Source organism: Aspergillus ambiguus (assembly GCF_047715705.1).
Source record: "Aspergillus ambiguus strain CBS 117.58 unplaced genomic scaffold BDV59scaffold_25, whole genome shotgun sequence".
Lineage (NCBI taxonomy): Eukaryota > Fungi > Ascomycota > Eurotiomycetes > Eurotiales > Aspergillaceae > Aspergillus > Aspergillus ambiguus.
In genome coordinates this window covers 298,268-319,751 of record NW_027395538.1, presented here as the reverse complement: position 1 = coordinate 319,751, position 21,484 = coordinate 298,268, and the positions used below count along the sequence as shown (strand labels likewise).

Sequence of the window (21,484 nt, the reverse complement as noted above, 5' to 3'; positions counted from 1 at the left end):
GGGGGCCAGACTCAATCATTAGATACATAAATACATAATACGGATGCACATCCCAGTTCTCCCTTCCTCCCTTCCAGTCAATCCATCGCCACCAATTCGTCCTCTACCCCACCCAAAATGAAGCTCTCCGTGCTGGCCACCACTGCCCTCCTGGCCTCCTCCCACGCCTGGAAATTCACCTACCGCAACGCCGACGGCAAGGCGTCCACCGTCTCCGGCGAGGGTCCACACGCCTGCATCGAGGTCGACAACGAAGAAGGCCAGCTCTTCGACCTTGACGGCCAGGGCGAGAAGAACATCAACATGATGCTGTATACGACCTCCGACTGCACCGGGAAAGCCGCCGGCATGGCTACGGAGTCGTTTTCGAAGAAGTCCTCCGTCACGATCCGGGGCTTCAAGGTTGTGGCGACTGGGGGAGGGGAGTCGACCACGGCGGGGACTGCGGCTACATCTGCACCTACGTCCGCGTCCGCGGGAGGGAATCGCACGGTCTCTGCGACTACGGGGCCGAGTGCGGGGAAGACGGTGACAGAGTCGGATGCGACGACTGCGGCGGGGACTGGTTCTGCGAGGGTTACTGCGACGGCGACGGCGACTGCGAGTGCGAATGCGAGTGGAAGTGGAAGTGGGAGTGGGACTGCGCCGAGTGAGACGGCTGCGGGGGATTCGGGGGCATCTGTGCTTGGAGGGAACTCAGTGAAGGTGGCTGGGGTTGTGGGTATGGTGATGGGAGGATTGATGCTGTAGAAAAGTGTCAGTAGAAGACGTATAGGAAGTAGAGTAGAACCGTCTGGATTGTTCTGCCTCAGGCCGCAAACTTAGTCAGCTCCAGAATCTTCTTCGGAGCTTCAACTTCTCCGCATTATTTCTCTATCGCATTCATTCCCTCTCCCACTCCCTCGCATCCTCCCCACACACCATGGCCAACTATCTCGCCTCCATCTTCGGTACCGAACAGGACAAGGTCAACTGTTCCTTCTACTACAAGATCGGCGCCTGTCGACATGGCGACCGATGCTCTCGCAAACACGTCAAGCCCTCCTACTCGCAGACCATCCTCATGCCCAACATGTACCAGAACCCGGCCTACGATCCCAAGAACAAGATGAACCCGAGCCAGCTGCAGAACCACTTTGATGCCTTTTACGAGGATGTCTGGTGCGAGATGTGCCAGTACGGCGAGCTGGAGGAGCTCGTCGTGTGTGACAATAACAATGACCGTGAGTGATATCCCGCGACGGGGCGTCGATTTGGATCGCTAACCTCACGTGCATGCAGACCTCATTGGAAACGTCTACGCCCGCTTCAAATACGAAGAAGACGCCCAGGCCGCCTGCGACGCCCTCAATTCGCGCTGGTACGCCGCCCGGCCAATATACTGCGAGCTCTCGCCCGTCACCGACTTTCGAGAAGCCTGTTGTCGATTAAATAGTGGCGAGGGCTGCGTGCGCGGCGGCTTCTGCAACTTCATCCATCGCAAAGACCCGAGTAACGAGCTGGACCGCGAGCTGCGTCTGAGCACGAAGAAGTGGCTCAAGGAACGCGGTCGCGATGCCCGCAGCGTCAGTCGCAGTCCGAGCCCGGAGCCTACCCGGCGGAGATATTAGGCATCTGTTTGTTTGGTTTTTGTACGTGGCGTTGGGATTGATGGGCTTTTATGATATCAGCCTTGCGAGATTAATGAGCATATGATTCTCGTCCCTACTATCCTATCTATCGTAGCTGTAGCTGTCGGTGTAGCTGTAGTTGTCCGGAAGTATTGGGCGCTCACGTGACCGTGTCCATCACATCAAGGCAGCTCAACATCTCAACTCATCTTCCTCTTCATCGCCGCTCACCATGCCAGACTCCTACAATGACTCCAACCGTGCCTTTCTACAGGCCTTCCTGGCCCGGTCCTCCATGACCTTCGACCAAGCTCGTCCCATCCTCGCTTCCATCTTCTCCGTCCAAGGTCCACACCCTCAATACGAGCTTGCGAACTGCTACTAACAAGCCAGCAGAAGGCGAGCCCGTCTCCCCCGAAGACATCACGGAAGACGACCTCTCCTCCTACATCGCCGCCGCCAACACCGCCATCTCCCCCTTCGACCTCGAGATCCGCAGCACCCGTCGCCAATCGCCCCTCGTCGAGCCGACCGCCGACGCGCCCGTCCCCGAGCGCGTCTACGCCCTCGTCAACACCACCAGTGACGCCCTCACCCAGCTCGCCACCGCCTACTCCGCCGACGAGATCGCCTTCGTCAAGCGCGTCCTGGACGCCATCTTTGACACCAACAACACCCGTCGCTGCGAGGCCATGGTCGTCAGCGCCATCGAGGCCACCCAGCTCGCCCGCGCCCCCACCGCCGCCTCTACCCAGTCGCTGAACATGTCCCAGGCCGAGTCTGTCTTGAAACAGCTCGTCGACGATGGTTGGCTGGAGAAGAGCCGTCGGGGGTTCTACGCGCTCAGTCCGCGCGGGCTAATGGAGCTGCGCGGGTGGTTGGTTGCCACGTATAACGAGGAGAACGATGACGGCGCGAGGCTGGATAAGATCAAGTTCTGCGCGGCGTGCAAAGATATCATTATTTGTGTAGGTGTTGGCGCGTGTACTCGGCGTGCTAGGTGCGGGTTATGTGCTGACGCTGTGTAGGGCCAGCGGTGCGCGAACCGCGACTGTCGCGGTCGTCTGCACGACCATTGCGTTCGCAACTTCTTCCGTATGCAGCAGGCGGAGCGCTGTCCGGTGTGTAAGGCCGCGTGGCCCGGTGATCGGTTCGTCGGCGAGCGCGCGATTACGACCTCGGAGAAGTACCAGCAGGGGAAGCGCAGGAGTACCAATACGCAGCGGGTGAGCACGGCGGGACCGAGCTCGCAGCTGGTTGGGGTCAGCCAGGATGGGGATGAGGTCGAGAGTGAGTGAGGGATAGTGGTGGTTGGGGTTGTTTTTGCTCGATTGCAGGAGGCTCAACCCTGCAGGACAGGCGCGCACACCCGCGGTGGGAGCCCGGGTTCGGTCGTGCGATTCGCACGCGCAGATACAGATACACTCTACATCTGGCCGTTGAAGCAGAGGCCCTCGCGCACGGCGTGGTCGAGACTGGCCCGTCTAGATCTCCGACGGTCCATACGCTACATGCAGTTATACTGCCTACGCGGGCATCAGACCCGCCCTCCCTTGTCATGAGTTGATGAATTGATGCTCGAATGAACCACGGTTGCACGCATTGCATTGTCGCTCGTAGGCTCCTGTATCTACTCCGCTGGCACCGGCAGGTCGTTGTGGAAGTATACCTTCCGCCGCTGCCTCTCCATCGCCTCGATTGCGTTCTTCTTGCGCAGCTCGCGCGCCTCCGTCTCGGTCAACAGCACAAAGTCATACGTAAGCAGTTTCGTGCCCACGTCGACGCCATATCTCGCCGCCATTTCCGCGTCCTCGACGGTCGACAGATCGACAATCAGCGACTCCTTGACCCCAAACACCGGGTCCGACGATTCATACGGGTCCCCGCGGGGATACAGCGCACTGCGCCTGTCAGCCCTCCGTTCAGACCCATCCACGAGAGGGGCATCGACACTCACGTTATCAGCAGGTCATACCCCGGCTTGTCCATCATGAAATGCACATGTCCCGGGCGATTCGGATGCCGCCCCAGCATCTGTAGCATCTTCCCGACCGGCCCATCCATCGGGATGGGATACGGCACGGGCACGATAGCCTTGAAGAAGAACGTCCCCGTGGCGTCCGACCGCAGGACGCCGCGGCCATCCGGCCCCGCGCGGTTCGGATTCTGCACGTCGTAGAACCCCCGCGAGTCGCCCTCCCACACGTCCACCTTGACGTCGGGCACCGGGTTCCCGCGCGAATCCCGGACGGAGCACACGCACAGCAGCCGCGTGGCATCCGGGTCGGCGTGCAGTACCGCGCCGTGGTCCATGGCCTCGGCGTCGTGCGTGTGGAACGGCCCCAGCACCGTGCCCTCGGTGGCGGGCGCCATGCGCGGATGGTTGATCGAGTCGACCAGCATGCTGACCCCCAGCGTGTCCGAGAGGAGGATCATCTCGTGCCGGAGGTCGTTGCTGATCTGCCCGATCTCCGTCAGGAACTTGATCCCGGCTTGCCATTCCTCCGTCGAGAGACGGGTTTCGCGCGCGAAATCGTGCAGGTGCGTCACGATCCGCTCGAAGAGGTACCGAGTGCGTGGGTCATCGCATTGCGAGTTGACGATGTGCACGTTCTCCGTGATGTTCTCGGTCGTGAGGTCCTTCATGGGCGGGAGGGACGGCGGCGGTTCACAGCGCGACATGGCGATGGTGATGTTTGTTTGTTGCTGCGTAATCGGCGACAGTGGGTGGGATGAGGGATGTGCATCTATATCTGCCCCATGTGGGACCGGATCGAGATCCCACATGGAGAACCATAAATCGGCCGTGGGTTCTGTATATCATTGCACACGTAGCCCAGCGGTGGTGGGTGTGTGTGGTCCACTTCACCCCCTATTCGGTGTGATATCGTCCAAAACATCGTGAATCAAGCAATCCGGCCATGTCGACTGTGGGGCCCGATTGAAGATCAGGCGGCGGGTGGGGAGCGTTCCGCTGCTGCTGCTTCAACACGCCAACATGAAGCTGAAAAGCACGTCTGGATGTCTGTGCCACCGGTAAATGCAGGTTGATATAAGCGGGATGACGGAATGCACATCTCCGCATACCGCCACAACGCGAGTCCTGCCACGGACTCAGCCGTGCCATCACCCTGCTGGATCTATCTGGATGTATCGCAGATAATCAGCCGTTTTCATCCACATGGCTGCCCGTCCGGTCATCGCCGTAGCTGGGCTGGCGTGCGAGACGTCCACGTTCACTCCGTCTCGCACTCTCGCAGACGCGTTCCACCCCCGCCGGGGCACCGAAGTCATCGATGAGTACGCCTTTCTGCAGACCGGCTCTCCGCTCGCGAATGCTGCTGAATGGCACGGATGTCTGATCGGACACGCGCTGCCCGGCGGCACCGTCACCCGCGTGGCCTTCGAGGAACTCGCGGGGGAGATCGTCGCCCGGTTCAAGGACCTCAAGCGCTCGGCAACGACCATCCACGGGCTATGGTATGACATCCACGGGGCGATGTGTGTCGAAGGCCTCGATGACGCCGAAGTCGAGCTGCTCCGACGGATCAGGGCCGTCGTCGGCCCCGACACGATCGTCTCAGCGTCGATGGATCTCCACGGGAACGTCTCGCAGGATCTCGCCCACGAAACCGATCTGCTCACCTGCTATCGCACCGCGCCCCATATCGACGAACTGGAAACGAAGGAACGCGCCTGTCGCAACCTCCTCCGTCTCCTCACCACCACCCCCCATACCACCGCCCACGCACGGCCCTTGAAAGCATGGATTCCAGTCCCCGTCCTCCTCCCCGGCGAGCAGACATCTACCCGCATCGACCCCGCAAAGACTCTCTACCAGACGGTCCCTGCCGTCGAAGCCCTCCCGGGCGTCATCGACGCCGCCATCTGGGTCGGATACCCCTGGGCCGACGAGCCGCGGAATCGCGCCGCGGTCGTCGTGACCGGATGGGACGCTGCGCACGTTGCCAGCGGCGCCGAGCGGCTCGCCCAAAAGCTATGGGCCTCGCACGAGGACTTCCAGTTCGTCGCTCCCACCGGTTCCTTCGCGGAGTGCGTTGACGCCGCCTTGGCCTCCCCCGTGCACCCGTTCTTCATCTCCGACTCTGGCGATAACCCCACCGCCGGCGGCTCAGGCGACGTCACCTGGACCCTGAGCCGACTGCTCGCCCGGCCCGAGTTCCAGACGCCGACCGGCCCGTCCGTCATCTACGCCAGCATCCCGGGGCCCCACGCCGTGCAGACCATGGTCGCCGCCGGCGTCGGGGCGACGGTCACCGTCACGGCGGGGGCCGAGGTGGACGACGTCCACGCGCCACCGGTCACGATGACCGGCCGCGTTCATGCGGTCAAGCACGGGGATAAGGACGCGGTGGTCGAGGCGGTGTTGCAGGTCGGGAGCGTGTCGGTTGTGCTGACCCAGCTGCGCAAGCCGTATCACCACGAACGCGACTTTGTCGAGCTGGACTTGAACCCCCGCGCGACGGACGTCGTCGTGGTTAAGATCGGGTATCTGGAGCCGGAGCTGTTTGATATGGCGGCGGACTGGATCCTCGCGTTGACGCCTGGTGGCGTCGACCAGGATATCAGGCGGCTGGGTCATCGGCGGATTCTGCGTCCTATGTGGCCGTTTGACGCGGAGTTTCCTGATCCCCCGGATTTGACTGCGCGCATGGTCCCGGGGTCTGATGAGCCGCTTTGTGGAGTGGGTGGGAGGGGGAGGCTATCATGCAGGATTCTTTAGTTGCAAGCGTGCGTTTCTTCCGGGTCTGGTATCCAAGAGGGAGCTCTGTCTACACGCGACCAGGGTCGGTTTACCTAGGGTAAGACAATTGGGTTTGTTTATATCAGGATGAGCTGTACGAGGTGTTCGCCGACATCTCCCTGTATCCCCATGGTTCCGATCTAGATCTACCATGTTCAGATGTATCTGTCGCGTGTCCCTGCATAGGAGTTTGTTTCCAGGCTTTAGGTTCGCTTGATGTTATCCGGATAAAGCAGGGTTCGGGAAACTTAATCTATCGAGAACCAGGTGGTTTCGAGTCGGTTTGGCCGTCGTTCGTCATTGATAGGCCTGTGCTCCATATAAAAGCAGTCATCTCTGCCTTATGATGGATAGGTCTTCGTAACATGCATTATGGACTCTTCGACGACCCAGATTAGTCTCAGCCAGGCATTGGCTGTGGATTTCCCTAAGGGGAATACATGTCAGGTACAACTTCCTGAGGCCATCTGCTGGGGTAGTGGTATGCTTCTACATTTGTAACCCATAGAGCCCATGGCGGCGTCTAACACCGACAAGTCAGCGCTGGTGGGTTCGTTGCCTGCCTAGTAACCAAATATGCCTCCTCGTACGCATCCCGTCATCCCCAAATCCACTCCCAGACGAGCGTCCGCTCTGCGTATGTCCATTTTCACCGCCCCATCTTCCCTACCCAAGGACCGGTGACGATCAGACTGCACGAACTCAGCATCTGTCGTGCCTGGTCTACCTTGAGTGTGGAGATCTTCCAGGGCGGACCCAAGATGTGCGTTTCGGCGCACATAGTGTATGTTATTCGTGCATTTACCATCAGAACATACAGAACCCGGGCTCTAACATCCCCAGCGTCTGCAACTTTTGCCTTCCGGGTGCCACGTCCCCCACCGGCTGGCAGCTGAGCCCTCCTCCTCGCCCCGTTGATCTCAAGCAGCTGTCGACGCACAGTGACCCAAACTGGGCTTGCTACCACATGGCATTCCATCCGAACGGATTCTGCCGCCCTCTCTCCTACATCCAAATCTATATCCCCGCAGACCGCTTACACCCCGACAACTACACAGAGGCATGGGTAGCCCCGGGATGGGACTGCCCCCCGGCAGGATCTTCGTCGAACGCGGCCCGCTGGACCACAGACATGATCCAGTACCTGATAGACACCACCCTCCCAATCCCACTCAATTTCATTCCGGCACCCCCCAACGCTCCCTTCCCCACGGGTAGCGTATCCGCGACATTGGAATTTGCGGCGGCGCAGAAGAAGGCCCGCGATGCGGGGAACCCCTCCTGGAGGTTGCTCCCAGCCGACGGATCGACGGTCCTGCCGCCTCAGTTGTTTTATTTCACGCTGAACATGGTGACAGAGATCAAGAAGGATTTGCCTCCAGAGGGCGTTCGCTGGCTGTATCTACGCGCGGAGGTGCGGGCGATCCAGGATGGTCGTGCGGACATGGAAGTGTTTGTGTTTGATCCGGAGATGGAACTGGTGGCACTGGGTACGCAGGTTGGTTTGCTGGCTCCGGCGGCGAAGAAGGAAAGAAAGTCGAACTTGTAGATTAGACGGGGTGCGGAGGTACTACTTCACAGTGGGCAGAGAGGCGTGGTATACTGTAGGTTCATATTCGCATATCATATTCTCCCCGTCGTCGCTCGAGTATGACTATAAACTGAACTCGATCCGGTTCCCCGCGTAATCTCTCGCAAAGAACCGAGTCGGATACTCGGCAGTCGTTTCTCCTGTCAGATTTATTTAGTGAGTGCAATAATTTCACCGGGAGTCACGTAACCTAGAGAACGTACCGGAAATTTCCTCGCCAGGCTTGTCCGCCTCCATGGGAGCTGCTGCGCCGCCGCGCACATGATGGTCCCAGATTCGCTGTCGCAGCTCTTGAAGGGCCTCCAGGGAACTGATTCTCAGACATGGATGGCGCGGCGAGTCAGCCTCATTCGCGCCGAATGCGATATGGATTTGTTGGCTCCCATCTGCGGTGATATTGAACCTATATTTGTTAGACGCTTGTCTCCAAAGCAGGAGCGTTTTAGATAAATACCACGCCGTGGTGTCTCGTTGCAGCTCAGGAACCGGGATGGCTGTCAAGCCCAGCGTCCCTACGTAGAACTCATATGCAGCCTCTAAGGTACCCTCCGGTACGAGGAGATTGGTGTGGGCAATTCCGGTGATCATGGTTCGAGTTCTGTACACCTCCTGATAGATGCTAGATTCTGCGGAGTTCCTGGGTGACAGCAGGAGGATTATAAGGAGCGCGATGTAGCTTCATGTCGGCATATGGCGGGGAATGGGGAAAATACGCTACACAATTAACCTATCGTCACGCAGCGTTAGAATGGATTCCGAATAGTCTGACGGTTCCCGCTCGGAATCCCTTTCCCGTATTTTGTCCCCGCATTCGAGATGGGGTTACCCACTAACATTATTAGCTACCTGGCGAACTATGGCCGATTGATATGTAATTGTAGGAAGTCTGGCTGGCAGACATTCTGGTCCATGCCTGAACAAGTTCATTCTGATCTGCCTAGTAACATTAAGCTACGTTCATCGTGATCGACCCACATCGCATCTGGAGGTCTCTGAATCGGAAATGTGCACCCTGTCGCTTAGCATAGCATGTTCTAATAAATTGTGAGGGCGAACAAGCTAGACGCCTCGGTTTAATGAGGCCCTCCAAAGGGGGTGGAAGATCATGCAGGGAGAACCACGATATGTCGGGAATTGTACATAATAGGCTGCATCTCTTCAAATCGCACATGTTAGGGGAGCCTAGATACAAGTCACAGATGTTGGTACCCCAATCACGTTGAACAGAGTATTTGATGGGAATGAGCAGCTTTATTTAGATAGATGAGGATCCCCACAGACTCCCACCCTTGCGTCTCTGATTCGATATCTCGTGGATCCGCGGGCACTAGCGAAGATGATCTATCCATGGGTTCGGTCAGGAGTTCGTTCCATAATAAACAAAATCCTACTTTTCCGTTGCAGAGATCACTTCTGCTATCCTAAATTTCAACCCCTAGGTAGCTTTCCCAATAATGTCATTATCAAAATAGAACACAACCCAGCTCGAATAAATTGCAGCAGTTCGTCAATCTCGATAGCGCCAACTCGATCCCGTCTGGGCACGATTTCTGCCGAAGTGGATCTCTGACTCTAATAATTCCCCCCTTCTTCCAATAATAAGGGAGTTGAGTTGACTTCTCAACCTAATGGCGGCAGAAGTGGAGGCATCGCAATCTTGACGAGATCCCAGATCTGACCCCAAAATCATAATAACAGCTGCGCTCGCATCTTTGGGGCTCTGATCCTCGGCCACTCCTCTGCCTTCAACCACCAGGGAACGATGCAGGCCCTGTCATTCTCTTGATTATCCCATTTAGTCGCTCTTTAGCATAAAGTCTATCGTTCTTGACCCATCTGTGTCCCATATCAGGGTGAGTGCATTGACTACCAGCCACGAGGCCCACGCTCACATGAATCAAGCAATTCAATCGTTACTCTGGAGTACTCCATATCATCTCCACCATGCGCTTCTCTGTCGTCCCCGTAATCGCCGCTCTTTCCGCCTGCTCTGCCGCGACGTCTTCTCTACCTCGCTCCTCGAACATGTTCAATCTCGACTGGACTAAGCAAAATGCAATGGAGACCATCAACCAGCTCATGGATCAGCTTCCTGTCGACATCGACATCTGGGGTATGAACCAGACGGATGGGTTTATGGGCGTGAATGTAGCGCTGGACATCAACGATCTTTCCTCCATGGGCCTTATCTCGATGAAGCACAATGCGAATGCGAAGATCAATGTCAATGTTACTATCACCGGTCTGGACTAGTGAATGGATATCGGCATGGATGCTGTGGATCTCATTGTCCACCAGAGAGAAGCGGCTTCGCAAGGCCTGTTAATATACTTCGCGGTGCTGTCCTATGTTGTCATTCGGTTTCGTAATTTCAACCTTTGTCTAGTCATAAATATATATTGAGCAATACGGGACAGAAGCGAGACTCGATATAATTGGCGAAAATTGTCTGCCCATAGTAATAGGACAAGATTGCGAGCAGCTGCTCCTTATCAAACATCCTGGGGAAAGGTCCTACACAGCATCCCTCCAGAGATAAGGAACCGTCCGAAGAACTGCCGGACCAGACATACCGCATCACAGTAATCAAGGATTTGTATGGCCTGAGAATTTTAGGATCTTCAAGAAGCTCCACTTAGCATTTCCGCAAACGGCAATCCTGTCGTACTCGTATAAACCCATCCGTCATTCGTTGGAGAAGGGTATACCCACGGTACATCTCATGGATTTTCATTGCAAAGCCTTGAACTAATAATTGGCTGTTTACTGATTATAAAAAGCAATATCCCAACTGTGGTAATCTTAGAAACTTGACTATCATTTTCTTCACGGACATTCAACACCCCTTATGCCACTCTCAATCCACCTCGAACGTCGATTGGCCTCATATTCCGGGGGCGAGCGCATACTCGGAAAGGTCGTTTTTGAGTCTCAACGTCCAGTTGAGTTGGAAGACATCACGGTGACATTTTCGGGGCGCGCAAAGGCCAAAGTACAAAAAGTGAAAGGGGCGGTCGCACCGTCAGCAAGCTACAAAAGCAAATGTGTGTTATTCGAGAAACGGCGAATACTCCTCCATTTGAGCGGAAGTACCCTTGTCCCTGGTTGTCATGAATGGCCTTTTGAATTTATGTTCCCATCACACGTGCAGTGTTCTGCCAGATGGCCCGATACATTGCCCTTCCGTAGTGACGCCGAACATCCACTACCCCCGACTTTTGCGGCGGAAACGGGTGATTCGTTGCGTCGGTTGGATTGTGCAATTGATTACCGGATACGTGCTCAGGTCTTCAAGCCGCAGAAGAACATCTTCAAAAAGTCGCCTTTGTTCGATGAGATGGTCCGTCTGAATTTTATCCCCCAAACGGCGCGGTTGGAGGCTGATAGCCCAAACTCCACGTACCGAGACGTGAAAGAGCAGTTGTTTACCGTTAGGAGTCTACTACTGCTTCCTGAAAACCGGGGAAGAAGTCTTAAGTTACAGGAGAAGATGCAGTCGTGGCTATCGCCAAGTCAGCTCCCTCGGTTCGACTTCCAAATCGCTCTATCATATTCGACAAGGATGGTACAATCCGAACCTCTGGATTGCATCCTTGATATTGTGCCTTTCATGGAGTACTCCTCTATTAGCTTCCCACCTGAGGTTATCCTGCAAAGTTTGGCGATAACGGTGGTTGGGCGAACCGCTGCCAGGGCTGCGCCGTCGCTTATGGGAGCAATCTCGGGCGAGATAGATGAGAGAATGGAAGTCCTTTGTAAGCACTCGTTGGGCATGCCTGTGTCTGGCCAGGTTAATCTCGGGCAGATGTTCGGTCCATTGGCGATCAAAAGCTCTGATGTATCCTTCAGCACATTCAACATTGCTCGACTGTACAGATTATGCGCGACATTCTCATTTGAATGTGCAGGGAAAATATTGACATTCAGCCAGTCCGATCTCCCTATCAGTATTATGGCAGACGGCCCAGCGCGTGATAGCAAGGATGAAAAGCCCATGTCTGGCGAGATGAGACATGAGGTGGGTATCGCCGGTCCAGCAACAGACGGACTTGAGGACGCCCCTCCATCTTACACATCTGTGTCGATTCTCTCGACCACAACTTTCGAAAAACGATAGTCCCGATGCCGCACCTGGCAAAATACCACAGCAATAGTCCTGTCGTGCTATGCTGGGTATTATGGAGGGCCACGCGGCTGAACGTGAAGCAATTATGGCTAAAGCAAGAGCAGTCGGTATTCTTCCAGATCTTTAAAATGGCTACTGGAGTTACAGTTGCGTATTGCTTCATGTAGGCCGGAAGCCAAGCAAACACATACGGCGTATATCTGCTACAACGCCACCTCGGATTCTATTACATTTTAAAACGCTTGATACGGCGCTAGATGTATCTTTGAGTTGTCGGACTCACTCAGCCAAGGCTTTCACCGGTCTAGGCCCTTAAAACCCATAGTCCAAGCAAACAACCGGAGCCCCTGACGGTGGCTGTTTTTTCTCCGCATTTGGAGACCCGTGGCTAAATTCAATGGCTTTGTTCTCGCGAATATGAGTGGTCATGGCCGCAGAGAACCAGAATTAGCCGATCCTGGGGTAGACTCCAGGAGAGGCACAGAACTTATTAGCCTATGGAATTTGTTCATATGACCTAAGGTGCCACCAAGACAGACGCCATGAAGTTCGGATATCATGTGCTAAGTTGCAACTGAATCGCACCTAAATGGTGCGGGGATTTATGCCGGCTAAAATGGAAATCTGAAGAAAAGACGCCAAGGCCCTGAGGAGTGCATAGAATGTGTAGGAACTGGAATCATCCGGATGGTTGCAAACTACTTCGGTACCCCAGACACATCGGCAATTGGAACGACCAAGGTATCCCTGAAGAATCCAACACAGGAATGATCAACAGATCAGCCTAAACTAGCTGTACTCTAATGGCAAAAGGCTTCTTCAGGTCTTCTTTGTTCCCGGTGATCCGTCCATAGGACGACTGCCTAAGCATTTGCCCGCAGGGATGAACAGAACATAAAAGGGCGCAGCTTCACCGAAAAGGATCCTAACACCCATCCACCAAAGCAATCCAGAAAGTACAGTCAAGCCATCACAATGGTTTCCTTCCTTCGCCTTGCTGTTGCTTGCTTCGCTGCTGTCGGAGCCTTGGCTGCCCCTCTCGAGCTCTTCGATGAGCGCTCCGACGAGCCCTTCAATACCACTCTCCATGAGCTTGCTGAACGCTCTACGCCGAGCTCCACCGGCTATTCCAATGGATACTACTATTCATTCTGGACCGATGGCGGTGGCTCCGTGACCTACACGAACGGTGCTGCTGGTTCCTACAGTGTGCAGTGGTCGAATGTCGGGAACTTCGTGGGAGGAAAGGGCTGGAACCCAGGATCTGCGAGGTATAGTCGATCTTATATAAGAGTACGAAGGGGAACTAACTGACCCGGCTTTCTAGAAACATCAACTACGGCGGTAGCTTCAACCCCAGCGGCAATGGTTACCTGGCTGTGTATGGCTGGACCACAAACCCCCTCATTGAGTACTACGTGGTCGAATCCTATGGCACGTATAATCCCGGCAGCGGGGGCACCTATCGAGGAACTGTAAACAGTGATGGAGGCACCTACAACATCTACACGGCCACCCGCACCAATGCGCCTTCGATTATTGGCACCGCGACATTTACTCAGTACTGGTCCGTTCGGACCTCGAAGCGCGTTGGAGGCACAGTTACCATGGCGAACCATTTCAATGCCTGGTCCAGGCTGGGAATGAACTTGGGCACTCATAACTACCAGATTGTCGCGACTGAAGGCTACCAGAGCAGTGGATCTTCTTCCATTACTGTGTACTGATAGAAATCGGCAGTTGCTGCAAGTGGTGGCCCGACTTTGGCATGAATTGAAGACTGGTACTGCGTTTCGATGAAGGATGTTAGTGCTGAATGTCGGTGGACCTGCGTGAGATGAATGAATTCTTCTACCCTGGTAATTTTTTCCCATCGAAGTAATCGTAGCGGAGATACAGTCTGGCACAACAGGCGGATATTCCATCGGAACCGAGACGGATAGGCCCGCAGGAAAGGAAATATGTTCCGATCTCGATCTGATGGTAATCGGCACAATGTGATTCGCAATCTCGAATAGAAGACGGGAATGGTGATGTCCTGTCCTGGGCCCACCAGAGCTTTCGGATGAAACTCTACACCAACACTAATCGTCATTGATACTATGTAACCTGGACAGATACAACAGCAGCTTGTGCTCATAAATATGTGCCCTAATTGTGTGATTCGAATAAATTAATATACCTTCAAGTTTGCAATTGCAGCCTTGCTTCGATCAAGAATACACAATGGCGCCTTACTATACACTGGCCGAGGGTAGACCCTTTTTTTGCCCACTATGTGTCAGGAAGAAGCTCACAGATAAATACAGGATGTCCTGTCCCTAATGATAAATCGAGTGTTCAAGTACGAGACGGCTCCGGAGGAGGGCTAGTTCTTCTCCAAGACACTCAACTCTTGGAGAGTCTTGCTCACTTCTCTCGCGAGAGGATCCCGGAGCGGTAAGAATCAATCGACATATATGTCTCTCAAAAAAGCTGACCTGTCCCTCAAAGTGTGGTTCACGCAAAGGCTGCTGGGTATGCTTAACGTATTGCTTCCAATGGACGACTGACTTACGATGAAAAGCGCATTTGGTGTCTTTGAAGTTACCCATGACTGCACGGATATCACATCTGCAAGCTTTCTGAACAAAGTAGGCAAGAAAACGGAATGTGTACTTCGGATATCTACGGTCGGAGGAGAAACGGGCTCCGCGGATACCCTGCGCGATGTCCACGGTTGGGCAATGAAGCTCTATACCGACCAGGGAAACCAGGACTTTGTGTTCAACAACACTGTAAGTGTAGCCTGGTATTTCGAGTTAGCAATCCTGCTGATGCTGTGCCAGCCGGTTTTCTTCATCCGGGACCCTCAGAAGTTCCCGTCGCTGAACAGATCGCACAAGAGGCATCCGGCAACTAACCTTCCTGATTCAAATATGGTTCGTACCTGGGCGAGACTAGCTTGCAAGTGTATTTGGCTAACTTTTCCTAGTTTTGGGAGTAAGTTGGGTCTTCGTTAAAATTGCGGCGGCACTGACACATGTAGCTTCCATACTGGAGCACAGGAAAGCATCCATCAGTTGATGGTTCTCTTCAGTGATCGAGGGACCCCTGCCTCGCTGCGTCATATGAATGCCTACAGTGGTCACACCTATAAGTTGACAAAGGAGGTGCGTTGGTTTTTGAAACAAAGCCGTATTCAGCTGTGGTGCTTGTCTGACAAGCTCCAGGATGGTTCCTTCAAATACGTCAAGTTTCACATCAAAACCACAATCGGCGTCAAAAACCTCACTAGACAAGAGGCCACTAAGTTGGCAGGTGAAAATCCCGACCATCTGGTCCAGGACATGTACGAAGCTATTGACCGTGGTGATCATCCTGTGTACAACGTGTTCGTGCAAGTCATGGATCCTAAGCAAGCCGAGAACTACAAGTTCAATATCTTCGACATGACCAAGGTGTGGCCGCACCAAGGCTTTCCCCTTCGACAAATTGGGCGTCTCACTTTGAATCGCAACGTAAGATATACCCTACAATCTTAACTGACTCCTCGTACTTCACGTGCTGACTGATTTCATGGATAGCCGACGAATTACTTCGTGGATATCGAGCAAGCAAGCTTCTCTCCCTCAACCATGGTTCCGGGAATTGCACCATCGGCCGATCCCAGTAAGTCACCCCTCCCTTTATCTGTTTTGATCATCACTAAGGAGGCCGCAGTGTTGCAAGCCAGAATGTTTGCTTATCCCGACGCGCAGCGCTATCGCCTCGGGGTGAACTACCAGCAGCTCCCAGTGAACTCTGCCCGGGCACCCGTCCACTGCCCATTTGAAAGAAATGGCGCGATGAATTTCTCCTCGAACTACGGGGACGAACCCAGCTATGTCGGATCCAGTTTGACACCGACTTCCTTTGCGCGGTCCAGTAACGGAGCCGGTCCGGTTTCGAGCACTATCACTGAGCATGAGCAATGGGTCGGAAAGGTATGCAGCTATGCCAGTGGCGTGGAAGAAAAAGACTATGAGCAAGCTGCTGGCTTGTGGAAAGTGTTGGGTCGCGAAGAGGGCCATCAGGACCGGTTTGTGGGCAATGTCGCTGATCGCGTCCGGCAAATCAAGTACCCTGAGTTGAGAAAGAGGGTGTATGGTAGGCATTCTGTCTAATCTTTCTATGCATGTTTCCAGGCTAACATTTCTAGAAATGTTCTCTCGAGTTGATCGTGATCTTGGAAAGAGAATCGAAAAGGAGACGGAGGCAAACCTCGCTTAATATATACTTCTTTGTGGGATGGAGTAGGGAGTCGATTGTAGAGCACTTAAAATATATATATATATATATATATATAAAGGAACATATAAGGTCCTCTTGAGTTGTTGGTTTACGAGACTATTAACTATTATACTACTCGACGAAGGAGTTCCGATCAAAATATCTCATGGTTTGAGTGATATGTCTCCAAAATTGGTTCACACGAGCTCCCCCAGGTACTCCTTCACTTTTAATGAGAGGCAACTAGGGCAATGAAAGCTCGCGGGGATATTCTTTTCGTTAGAAAAGAAAAAAAGAAGAACATACAACAGCCGGGATTCGCTGGTGGTCACCCACCCAACTACTAACCGGCCGGCGTGTGGCTTAAGTACGGCTGAGCGGACGGGAAGCCCTGTTCTCCACACCCTATGGTCGTATGTAAAGGACTCCCCAGACATTTCTAACCACATTGATTAGCATCATAATGACAGTTGATAATATAGAGGGATACCACTGGTCTATACGCTGAACGAGTCTCTGCAACTATCTACAAACCTCAGGGTCTCAGGCATAAACCGCCAACTACAGAGGGAGAGAATAGCACCGTGCAACGCTCTTTGCAATGCTGGAGGAAATTTGCAATAGGTGGGGATATCATGATCCGCATTGCATGTTAATATAGCTCCTATTTCTTTGTATCTCGGCTATCTTCGGCACTAACAAGCCAAAAAGATTACTTCATAAAAGCCACATCTCACTCCTGTCAGATGAGGGATTCCACTTCACCCCGCGGCAACATGTATAGCCAACCCAATCTGCCACCAGGATATGCTATTCACGAGGGTTATCCGACTGTTCCCGCCTATTTATATCTTCGCTCTACTGCCGGGTTAAGCCCACGCAGCACCCCTCAAGCAACTGCTGCCCTCGAAGGCAGCTGGTACGGCTGCTACATCACATACAACGCTAGTATCGCGCCCACGAACAGTGCAGACACACCCGAAGCATTCAAGGGGGATACAGTTGTCGCAATGGGCCGCATAATTGGTGATGGCGGCTGGTACTTCCACATCGCCGACATGGCTGTACTTCCGGATCACCAACGCAGGGGGCTCGGTGATGCGGTCCTAAAAACACTCATCGAAAAGATTCGGTCCGTGGCACCTATCGGCCCAGACCCAGAATATGCCGGAAATGCTTCTGCTACATCGTTTACACCTTATGTGACATTGATGGCCGACGAACCTGGACGCAAGCTGTATGCCCGGAACGGCTTTGTCTACACGGCACCGCACTCGTTGGGCATGATGCTACCGTGGGGTAGCCTTTCTTTGTCCGCTGAGACAAATAAATAGCTTGACTATGTTCATAACATGGATGAGCGGAAGTGCCTGGATTGCAATGCGACCGTGCGGGGTAGTGCTAAAGGATATATATACCTACGCTATTTGTAGTAATGGGATAGACTGCCTCCGCCTCCGTACATACGCTATAAACAACCCCATGATCTTATTTGCACAAGTGTTTTCTACAGATTAACGGACAAGTAATATTGTAATTTGTCCATGAGCATAATTTAGCAAAGGGAAGACAGCCGCTGCCCTCTTCTTGAATAAGACATTCTCAGAGGGCTCGGCTGATACTCGCCATTTATGATTGAAGACCTATCTTGGAGATTGCCTTATCTATAACATACAAAAGTTGGGGCAAGACATCATTGCGATGAATATCTTTAATCTAAAGCGGGTGAGAATGTGATGATAATTTTAGGCTAAAGGGTCTAAATCTTCTCCGGTCCGGGTCATGAAGGTATTTGATGGACCGATTTGGACTAAAAAGTGGAAAATGGTACGCCGTGGATCCACCAGAGTCGGGACTTAGGAACTGTAGGAAAACGTTCGATCTATTAAAGAGGGTCTAATACCTTTGTACACCACTACTTATGTAGAAGCTTCTCCGTAGTAGACTCCTGCACTGTGGATTGGCGGAGCCCTAGAGAAGATCGTGATAAACACCCTCCAACTAACGAAAATACTCAAGGCTGCATGAAACCTATAGATATATTCCGTCAGTTCTACTTATATTAATATTATCTTACCCCATTTAATGAGCTATTTGTAAATTTTATGACGACTTTACTGATATCCTGTTAATATAATTTTAATCTGCTTGTAATAGCGCTGGTCTTATTAACCTTCAATTCTGTCTAAGTCTTGATTGATGTCTCTCCATTTTCAATTCAGTTATATACCGCGTTACCTAATGGCGCTCCTCGGAATCTGAAGTTTGGATAAACAGCCCTTACTACACACATCCATCACTAATGTCTTTTATAAAACATGGGTCGCAGAAACGTATCCTCACATCCATTTAGTATATAATACTGCTACTAGGTCCACCAGCTCCAGCTCCTGGATGGTGAAGATGATCAAACCCCAGTACTCCGAGACAAAACCGTGAGACCCGTGGTACTCCACCGGCGGCTATAGGATCTGTATGTCGCAAAGCATGCCGACAGCTCGCCCCTCGACAAAGAAAGGAGTTGCAGTTCACCATTACGCGTCTCATCAATGCGAAAGGTGATGTAAAACGCCGCTGCATGTAGTAGTTGAGCTCTGGCTACTTCCAAGGGCATCATAGAAGGCGCGAGGCGGTATGATTGTAGTGGTGAAAGAGTGGTTGCGTTTCCCTACTAGGGATTCAGATAGAAAAGGGCAAAATAGCCACTGCGCGGGGACAGGTGTATGCGCGATACTTTCCATATCTATGTGATTATCTCCACCGTATTGGCACTAGAGCAAGGGCTCTCCAGTAAGCTAGTCATTCTTGGCAGGAAGACATCGTTCTATATTAAGGAGAAATCGAAGATTAATACAGAATTTGTCCAATGTGGCATTGAAGAATGATCGATTGCTGACGTGCGTCCTAACGTCTGTGTCTAAGCCAAGCGCTGTATCGGTGGTTTTGCCGGTGGTTAACAAAGTACGGAGAACTACACTGGTGCAGCGACTGCAGGTACCCACGGCACTGGAAAGCAGCACAAGAATATTGCGACCCAAATCATCGGCCTTCGAGTGTTAGACGCGCAGGGTAATATTCACGTTATTGACAATAATCACAACCCTGAGCTGCTTAACGCCTTCCGTATTTCTATTGGGGCGCTAGGGATCATCACCGAGGTCACCATACAAGCTGAGCCATTATCGTACCTGAAGCGGACATCCAAGGTCGTGCAGCTGCCATCAAACACTACGGAGCTTTACCAGTCCATTGCCGAGATCGGAGAGAAGTACGAGCAGATCAATATCCTTGGTCCAAGCTTAAACTGGGATATGGAAAAACAGGACCTTGTCCTCAAGAACGAAGCGACGTTGGTCTATTGGGAAGAGACTGACTTCAGCGCTGTCCAAAACTGCTCCATGGACTATTGCGCTAACGATTGCGGACTCTGTGACCGCAACTACCACTGCTACGACTACAAGATGGACGCCGTCGCCACTCCTCCGCCGGGCGTCTGTTATCGCGGCTTCATGGGCCAGTTCGAGCACTTCCTCCCGATTGAATACCTGGCAGATGCTGGCAGAGATTACCTTGACTATGCCATGTCTCAGGCTGAGCGTATGAAGCCCCACTTCAATACAATCCTCGATGGCGAATCCAGCCACGGATACGTCAGTGACGAGGTGACTGTGATCACCCTATTCATGAGAGCCGACGAGAACTGGCTTTCCGCTCTCAATCATTATAGCCTTCCGGAAAATGCGAGTGGCGTTTTTGCTGCGTTGGAATACTCCTGGGTTCCCCCTTTCAACAACTTCACTACTCAGTGGTTCCACCAGGAACTGGCAAGAGAGTTTATTCCGACATTCGGCGAGGAGTACAATGTTCGTCCTCACTGGAATAAGATGATCTTCCATGATGAGAGCTATTCTTCTACTATCTTCCCCAAGATGGAAGACTGGCTTGCTGTCCAAGAGACGATGGATCCTAAGTGCCAGTTCGTTAATGACTTTTTGGTTGAATCGCTTGGGATTGAGCGCTGCAGGCATCTGTTCCAGTAGATCTGGCCCAGGGCGGGATTTATGGAACAGTGTAAAAGTGTTTTGCACTACTCCGTAGGAGTAGAGCACTTTATACCGTTGTCAGCTGGAGAAGACAGCTAGTCAGCAAATGGTACTAGTAAATATGACACCAATTTTTCCCACCAAGGATTCACTGACAACATCTTACTTACTCAAAGTAGACAAATTGTCAATTCTAGAGATGTAATCAATGCCTTCATTGCCGTTGAAAGCTGGGTATACTATGGACCCTCTCACAGACCTCCTACCAACCCCTTATATTGAGAATACCACGATGCCCATAACCACCTTGAGTTGTATCTTGCCTGATTATCTGATCAACGTCCGGTGTATTATTGGTATTGTATACTCCACGTCGATACTAAATCATGAAGCTGTCCATGCAGGAGAATTGCGATTTTTCTGGTTTACTACTACACAATATATTACTAATCTGGTCGTAACGCTGCAACAGCAACCACATTACATGCAGCAATAGAAAACCTCCTGCGACTGCGATAGACAAGGCATAATTCACAGGAAGTATCTAAACGTCCTGACACCATGACGGTTAGATAATCAGAGCTTGACTAAAAGTATATCCGCTAACAATTGCCCGAGGGCTCGTTTTTGGCGCTCCATCGGATACCGCAGCCTCAATACGACCCAAGCCATAACAGTCATTCCAACCTCGAGGCAATGCACGGCCCTCTGGGTCTAGATTTGCTAAATTGAATATTGACCTCTGGCTAAAACTTCCCGTATGATCCCGAATTTCACATCTAAATCTAGCTTGTTCATTGGGCGCTTAGCTGGGATTCAAGTATATAAACTCCCTGCAGATCCCTGTATCCTGGCATTATCCAGAGTATCGACGGCAGAATTTTGAGTGTCAAAATGCCCTTCAAAGGAATATTCTCTGCTGTCTTTCTAGCCGTTGGAGGCTGGTTAATCTCTCATCCGTGGAGGTTGTCTATACTAATACCTACCGAGATCTTCTGATTTAGTGATCAGTTAGTACCTCATACCTGGAGGATCCAGATGACGCACAGGCGGCTATGGAAAAGGATATGCAAGTATCTCATTGGGAGAATGAAGGGC

General features: G+C 52.6%; 11 protein-coding genes across 11 annotated transcripts; 9 read left to right on the top strand and 2 right to left on the bottom strand.

Moving 5' to 3' along the window:
- The first annotated feature begins 63 nt into the window (after window positions 1–63).
- Window positions 64–902, top strand: BDV59DRAFT_182646 (uncharacterized protein). The gene has a single exon (XM_073690387.1). It carries the CDS (start codon window positions 118–120, stop codon window positions 748–750), a length of 633 nt encoding a protein of 210 aa, XP_073546200.1. The 5' UTR covers window positions 64–117; the 3' UTR covers window positions 751–902.
- On the top strand, window positions 887–1,689 carry BDV59DRAFT_182645 (zinc finger CCCH domain-containing RNA-binding protein). Its single transcript, XM_073690386.1, has 2 exons — window positions 887–1,223; window positions 1,282–1,689. The coding sequence occupies exons 1-2, from the start codon at window positions 923–925 to the stop codon at window positions 1,608–1,610; spliced, it is 630 nt and encodes a 209-aa protein (XP_073546199.1). The 5' UTR covers window positions 887–922; the 3' UTR covers window positions 1,611–1,689.
- Window positions 1,690–1,842: 153 nt separating this feature from the next.
- On the top strand, window positions 1,843–3,177 carry BDV59DRAFT_203605 (non-structural maintenance of chromosomes element 1 family protein; the record flags this gene model as incomplete). Its single annotated transcript, XM_073694297.1, has 4 exons — window positions 1,843–1,957; window positions 2,007–2,578; window positions 2,639–2,904; window positions 2,970–3,177. 4 exons carry the CDS (start codon window positions 1,843–1,845, stop codon window positions 3,175–3,177), a joined length of 1,161 nt encoding a protein of 386 aa, XP_073546198.1.
- Window positions 3,178–3,240: 63 nt separating this feature from the next.
- On the bottom strand, window positions 3,241–4,292 carry BDV59DRAFT_203604 (intradiol ring-cleavage dioxygenase; the record flags this gene model as incomplete). Its single annotated transcript, XM_073694296.1, has 2 exons — window positions 3,241–3,511; window positions 3,568–4,292. The coding sequence occupies 2 exons, from the start codon at window positions 4,290–4,292 to the stop codon at window positions 3,241–3,243; spliced, it is 996 nt and encodes a 331-aa protein (XP_073546197.1).
- Window positions 4,293–4,594: 302 nt separating this feature from the next.
- On the top strand, window positions 4,595–6,561 carry BDV59DRAFT_209083 (uncharacterized protein; the record flags this gene model as incomplete). The annotated part of the gene is made up of 2 exons (XM_073695329.1): window positions 4,595–6,315; window positions 6,535–6,561. The coding sequence occupies exons 1-2, from the start codon at window positions 4,792–4,794 to the stop codon at window positions 6,559–6,561; spliced, it is 1,551 nt and encodes a 516-aa protein (XP_073546196.1). The 5' UTR covers window positions 4,595–4,791.
- Window positions 6,562–8,029: 1,468 nt separating this feature from the next.
- On the bottom strand, window positions 8,030–8,554 carry BDV59DRAFT_203602 (putative glyoxalase family protein; the record flags this gene model as incomplete). The annotated part of the gene is made up of 3 exons (XM_073694295.1): window positions 8,030–8,106; window positions 8,170–8,369; window positions 8,421–8,554. The coding sequence occupies 3 exons, from the start codon at window positions 8,552–8,554 to the stop codon at window positions 8,030–8,032; spliced, it is 411 nt and encodes a 136-aa protein (XP_073546195.1).
- A 1,205-nt stretch (window positions 8,555–9,759) lies between these two features.
- On the top strand, window positions 9,760–10,284 carry BDV59DRAFT_69916 (uncharacterized protein). Its single transcript, XM_073696927.1, has 2 exons — window positions 9,760–9,819; window positions 9,869–10,284. The coding sequence occupies exon 2, from the start codon at window positions 9,911–9,913 to the stop codon at window positions 10,217–10,219; it is 309 nt and encodes a 102-aa protein (XP_073546194.1). The 5' UTR covers window positions 9,760–9,819; window positions 9,869–9,910; the 3' UTR covers window positions 10,220–10,284.
- A 516-nt stretch (window positions 10,285–10,800) lies between these two features.
- On the top strand, window positions 10,801–12,083 carry BDV59DRAFT_209080 (uncharacterized protein; the record flags this gene model as incomplete). The annotated part of the gene is made up of 2 exons (XM_073695328.1): window positions 10,801–11,984; window positions 12,021–12,083. The coding sequence occupies exons 1-2, from the start codon at window positions 10,815–10,817 to the stop codon at window positions 12,081–12,083; spliced, it is 1,233 nt and encodes a 410-aa protein (XP_073546193.1). The 5' UTR covers window positions 10,801–10,814.
- An 817-nt stretch (window positions 12,084–12,900) lies between these two features.
- On the top strand, window positions 12,901–13,819 carry BDV59DRAFT_209076 (glycoside hydrolase family 11 protein; the record flags this gene model as incomplete). Its single annotated transcript, XM_073695327.1, has 2 exons — window positions 12,901–13,363; window positions 13,420–13,819. Exons 1-2 carry the CDS (start codon window positions 13,068–13,070, stop codon window positions 13,817–13,819), a joined length of 696 nt encoding a protein of 231 aa, XP_073546192.1. The 5' UTR covers window positions 12,901–13,067.
- Window positions 13,820–14,318: 499 nt separating this feature from the next.
- On the top strand, window positions 14,319–16,343 carry BDV59DRAFT_203599 (catalase; the record flags this gene model as incomplete). Its single annotated transcript, XM_073694294.1, has 11 exons — window positions 14,319–14,346; window positions 14,402–14,531; window positions 14,586–14,609; window positions 14,659–14,869; window positions 14,921–15,013; window positions 15,067–15,074; window positions 15,121–15,244; window positions 15,305–15,592; window positions 15,659–15,743; window positions 15,795–16,220; window positions 16,273–16,343. 11 exons carry the CDS (start codon window positions 14,319–14,321, stop codon window positions 16,341–16,343), a joined length of 1,488 nt encoding a protein of 495 aa, XP_073546191.1.
- A 776-nt stretch (window positions 16,344–17,119) lies between these two features.
- BDV59DRAFT_203598 (uncharacterized protein) lies at window positions 17,120–20,383 on the top strand (the record flags this gene model as incomplete). The annotated part of the gene is made up of 2 exons (XM_073694293.1): window positions 17,120–17,642; window positions 19,329–20,383. The coding sequence occupies 2 exons, from the start codon at window positions 17,120–17,122 to the stop codon at window positions 20,381–20,383; spliced, it is 1,578 nt and encodes a 525-aa protein (XP_073546190.1).
- Window positions 20,384–21,484: the final 1,101 nt, after the last annotated feature.

Bases quoted from the DNA above. Each gene is read 5' to 3' on its own strand.
- BDV59DRAFT_182645 (XM_073690386.1), top strand. From the start codon at position 923: ATGGCCAACTATCTCGCCTCCATCTTCGGTACCGAACAGGACAAGGTC. The intron at 1,224-1,281 runs GTGAGTGATATC...ACGTGCATGCAG, and splicing joins GTGTGACAATAACAATGACC to ACCTCATTGGAAACGTCTAC.
- BDV59DRAFT_182646 (XM_073690387.1), top strand. From the start codon at position 118: ATGAAGCTCTCCGTGCTGGCCACCACTGCCCTCCTGGCCTCCTCCCAC.
- BDV59DRAFT_69916 (XM_073696927.1), top strand. From the start codon at position 9,911: ATGCGCTTCTCTGTCGTCCCCGTAATCGCCGCTCTTTCCGCCTGCTCT.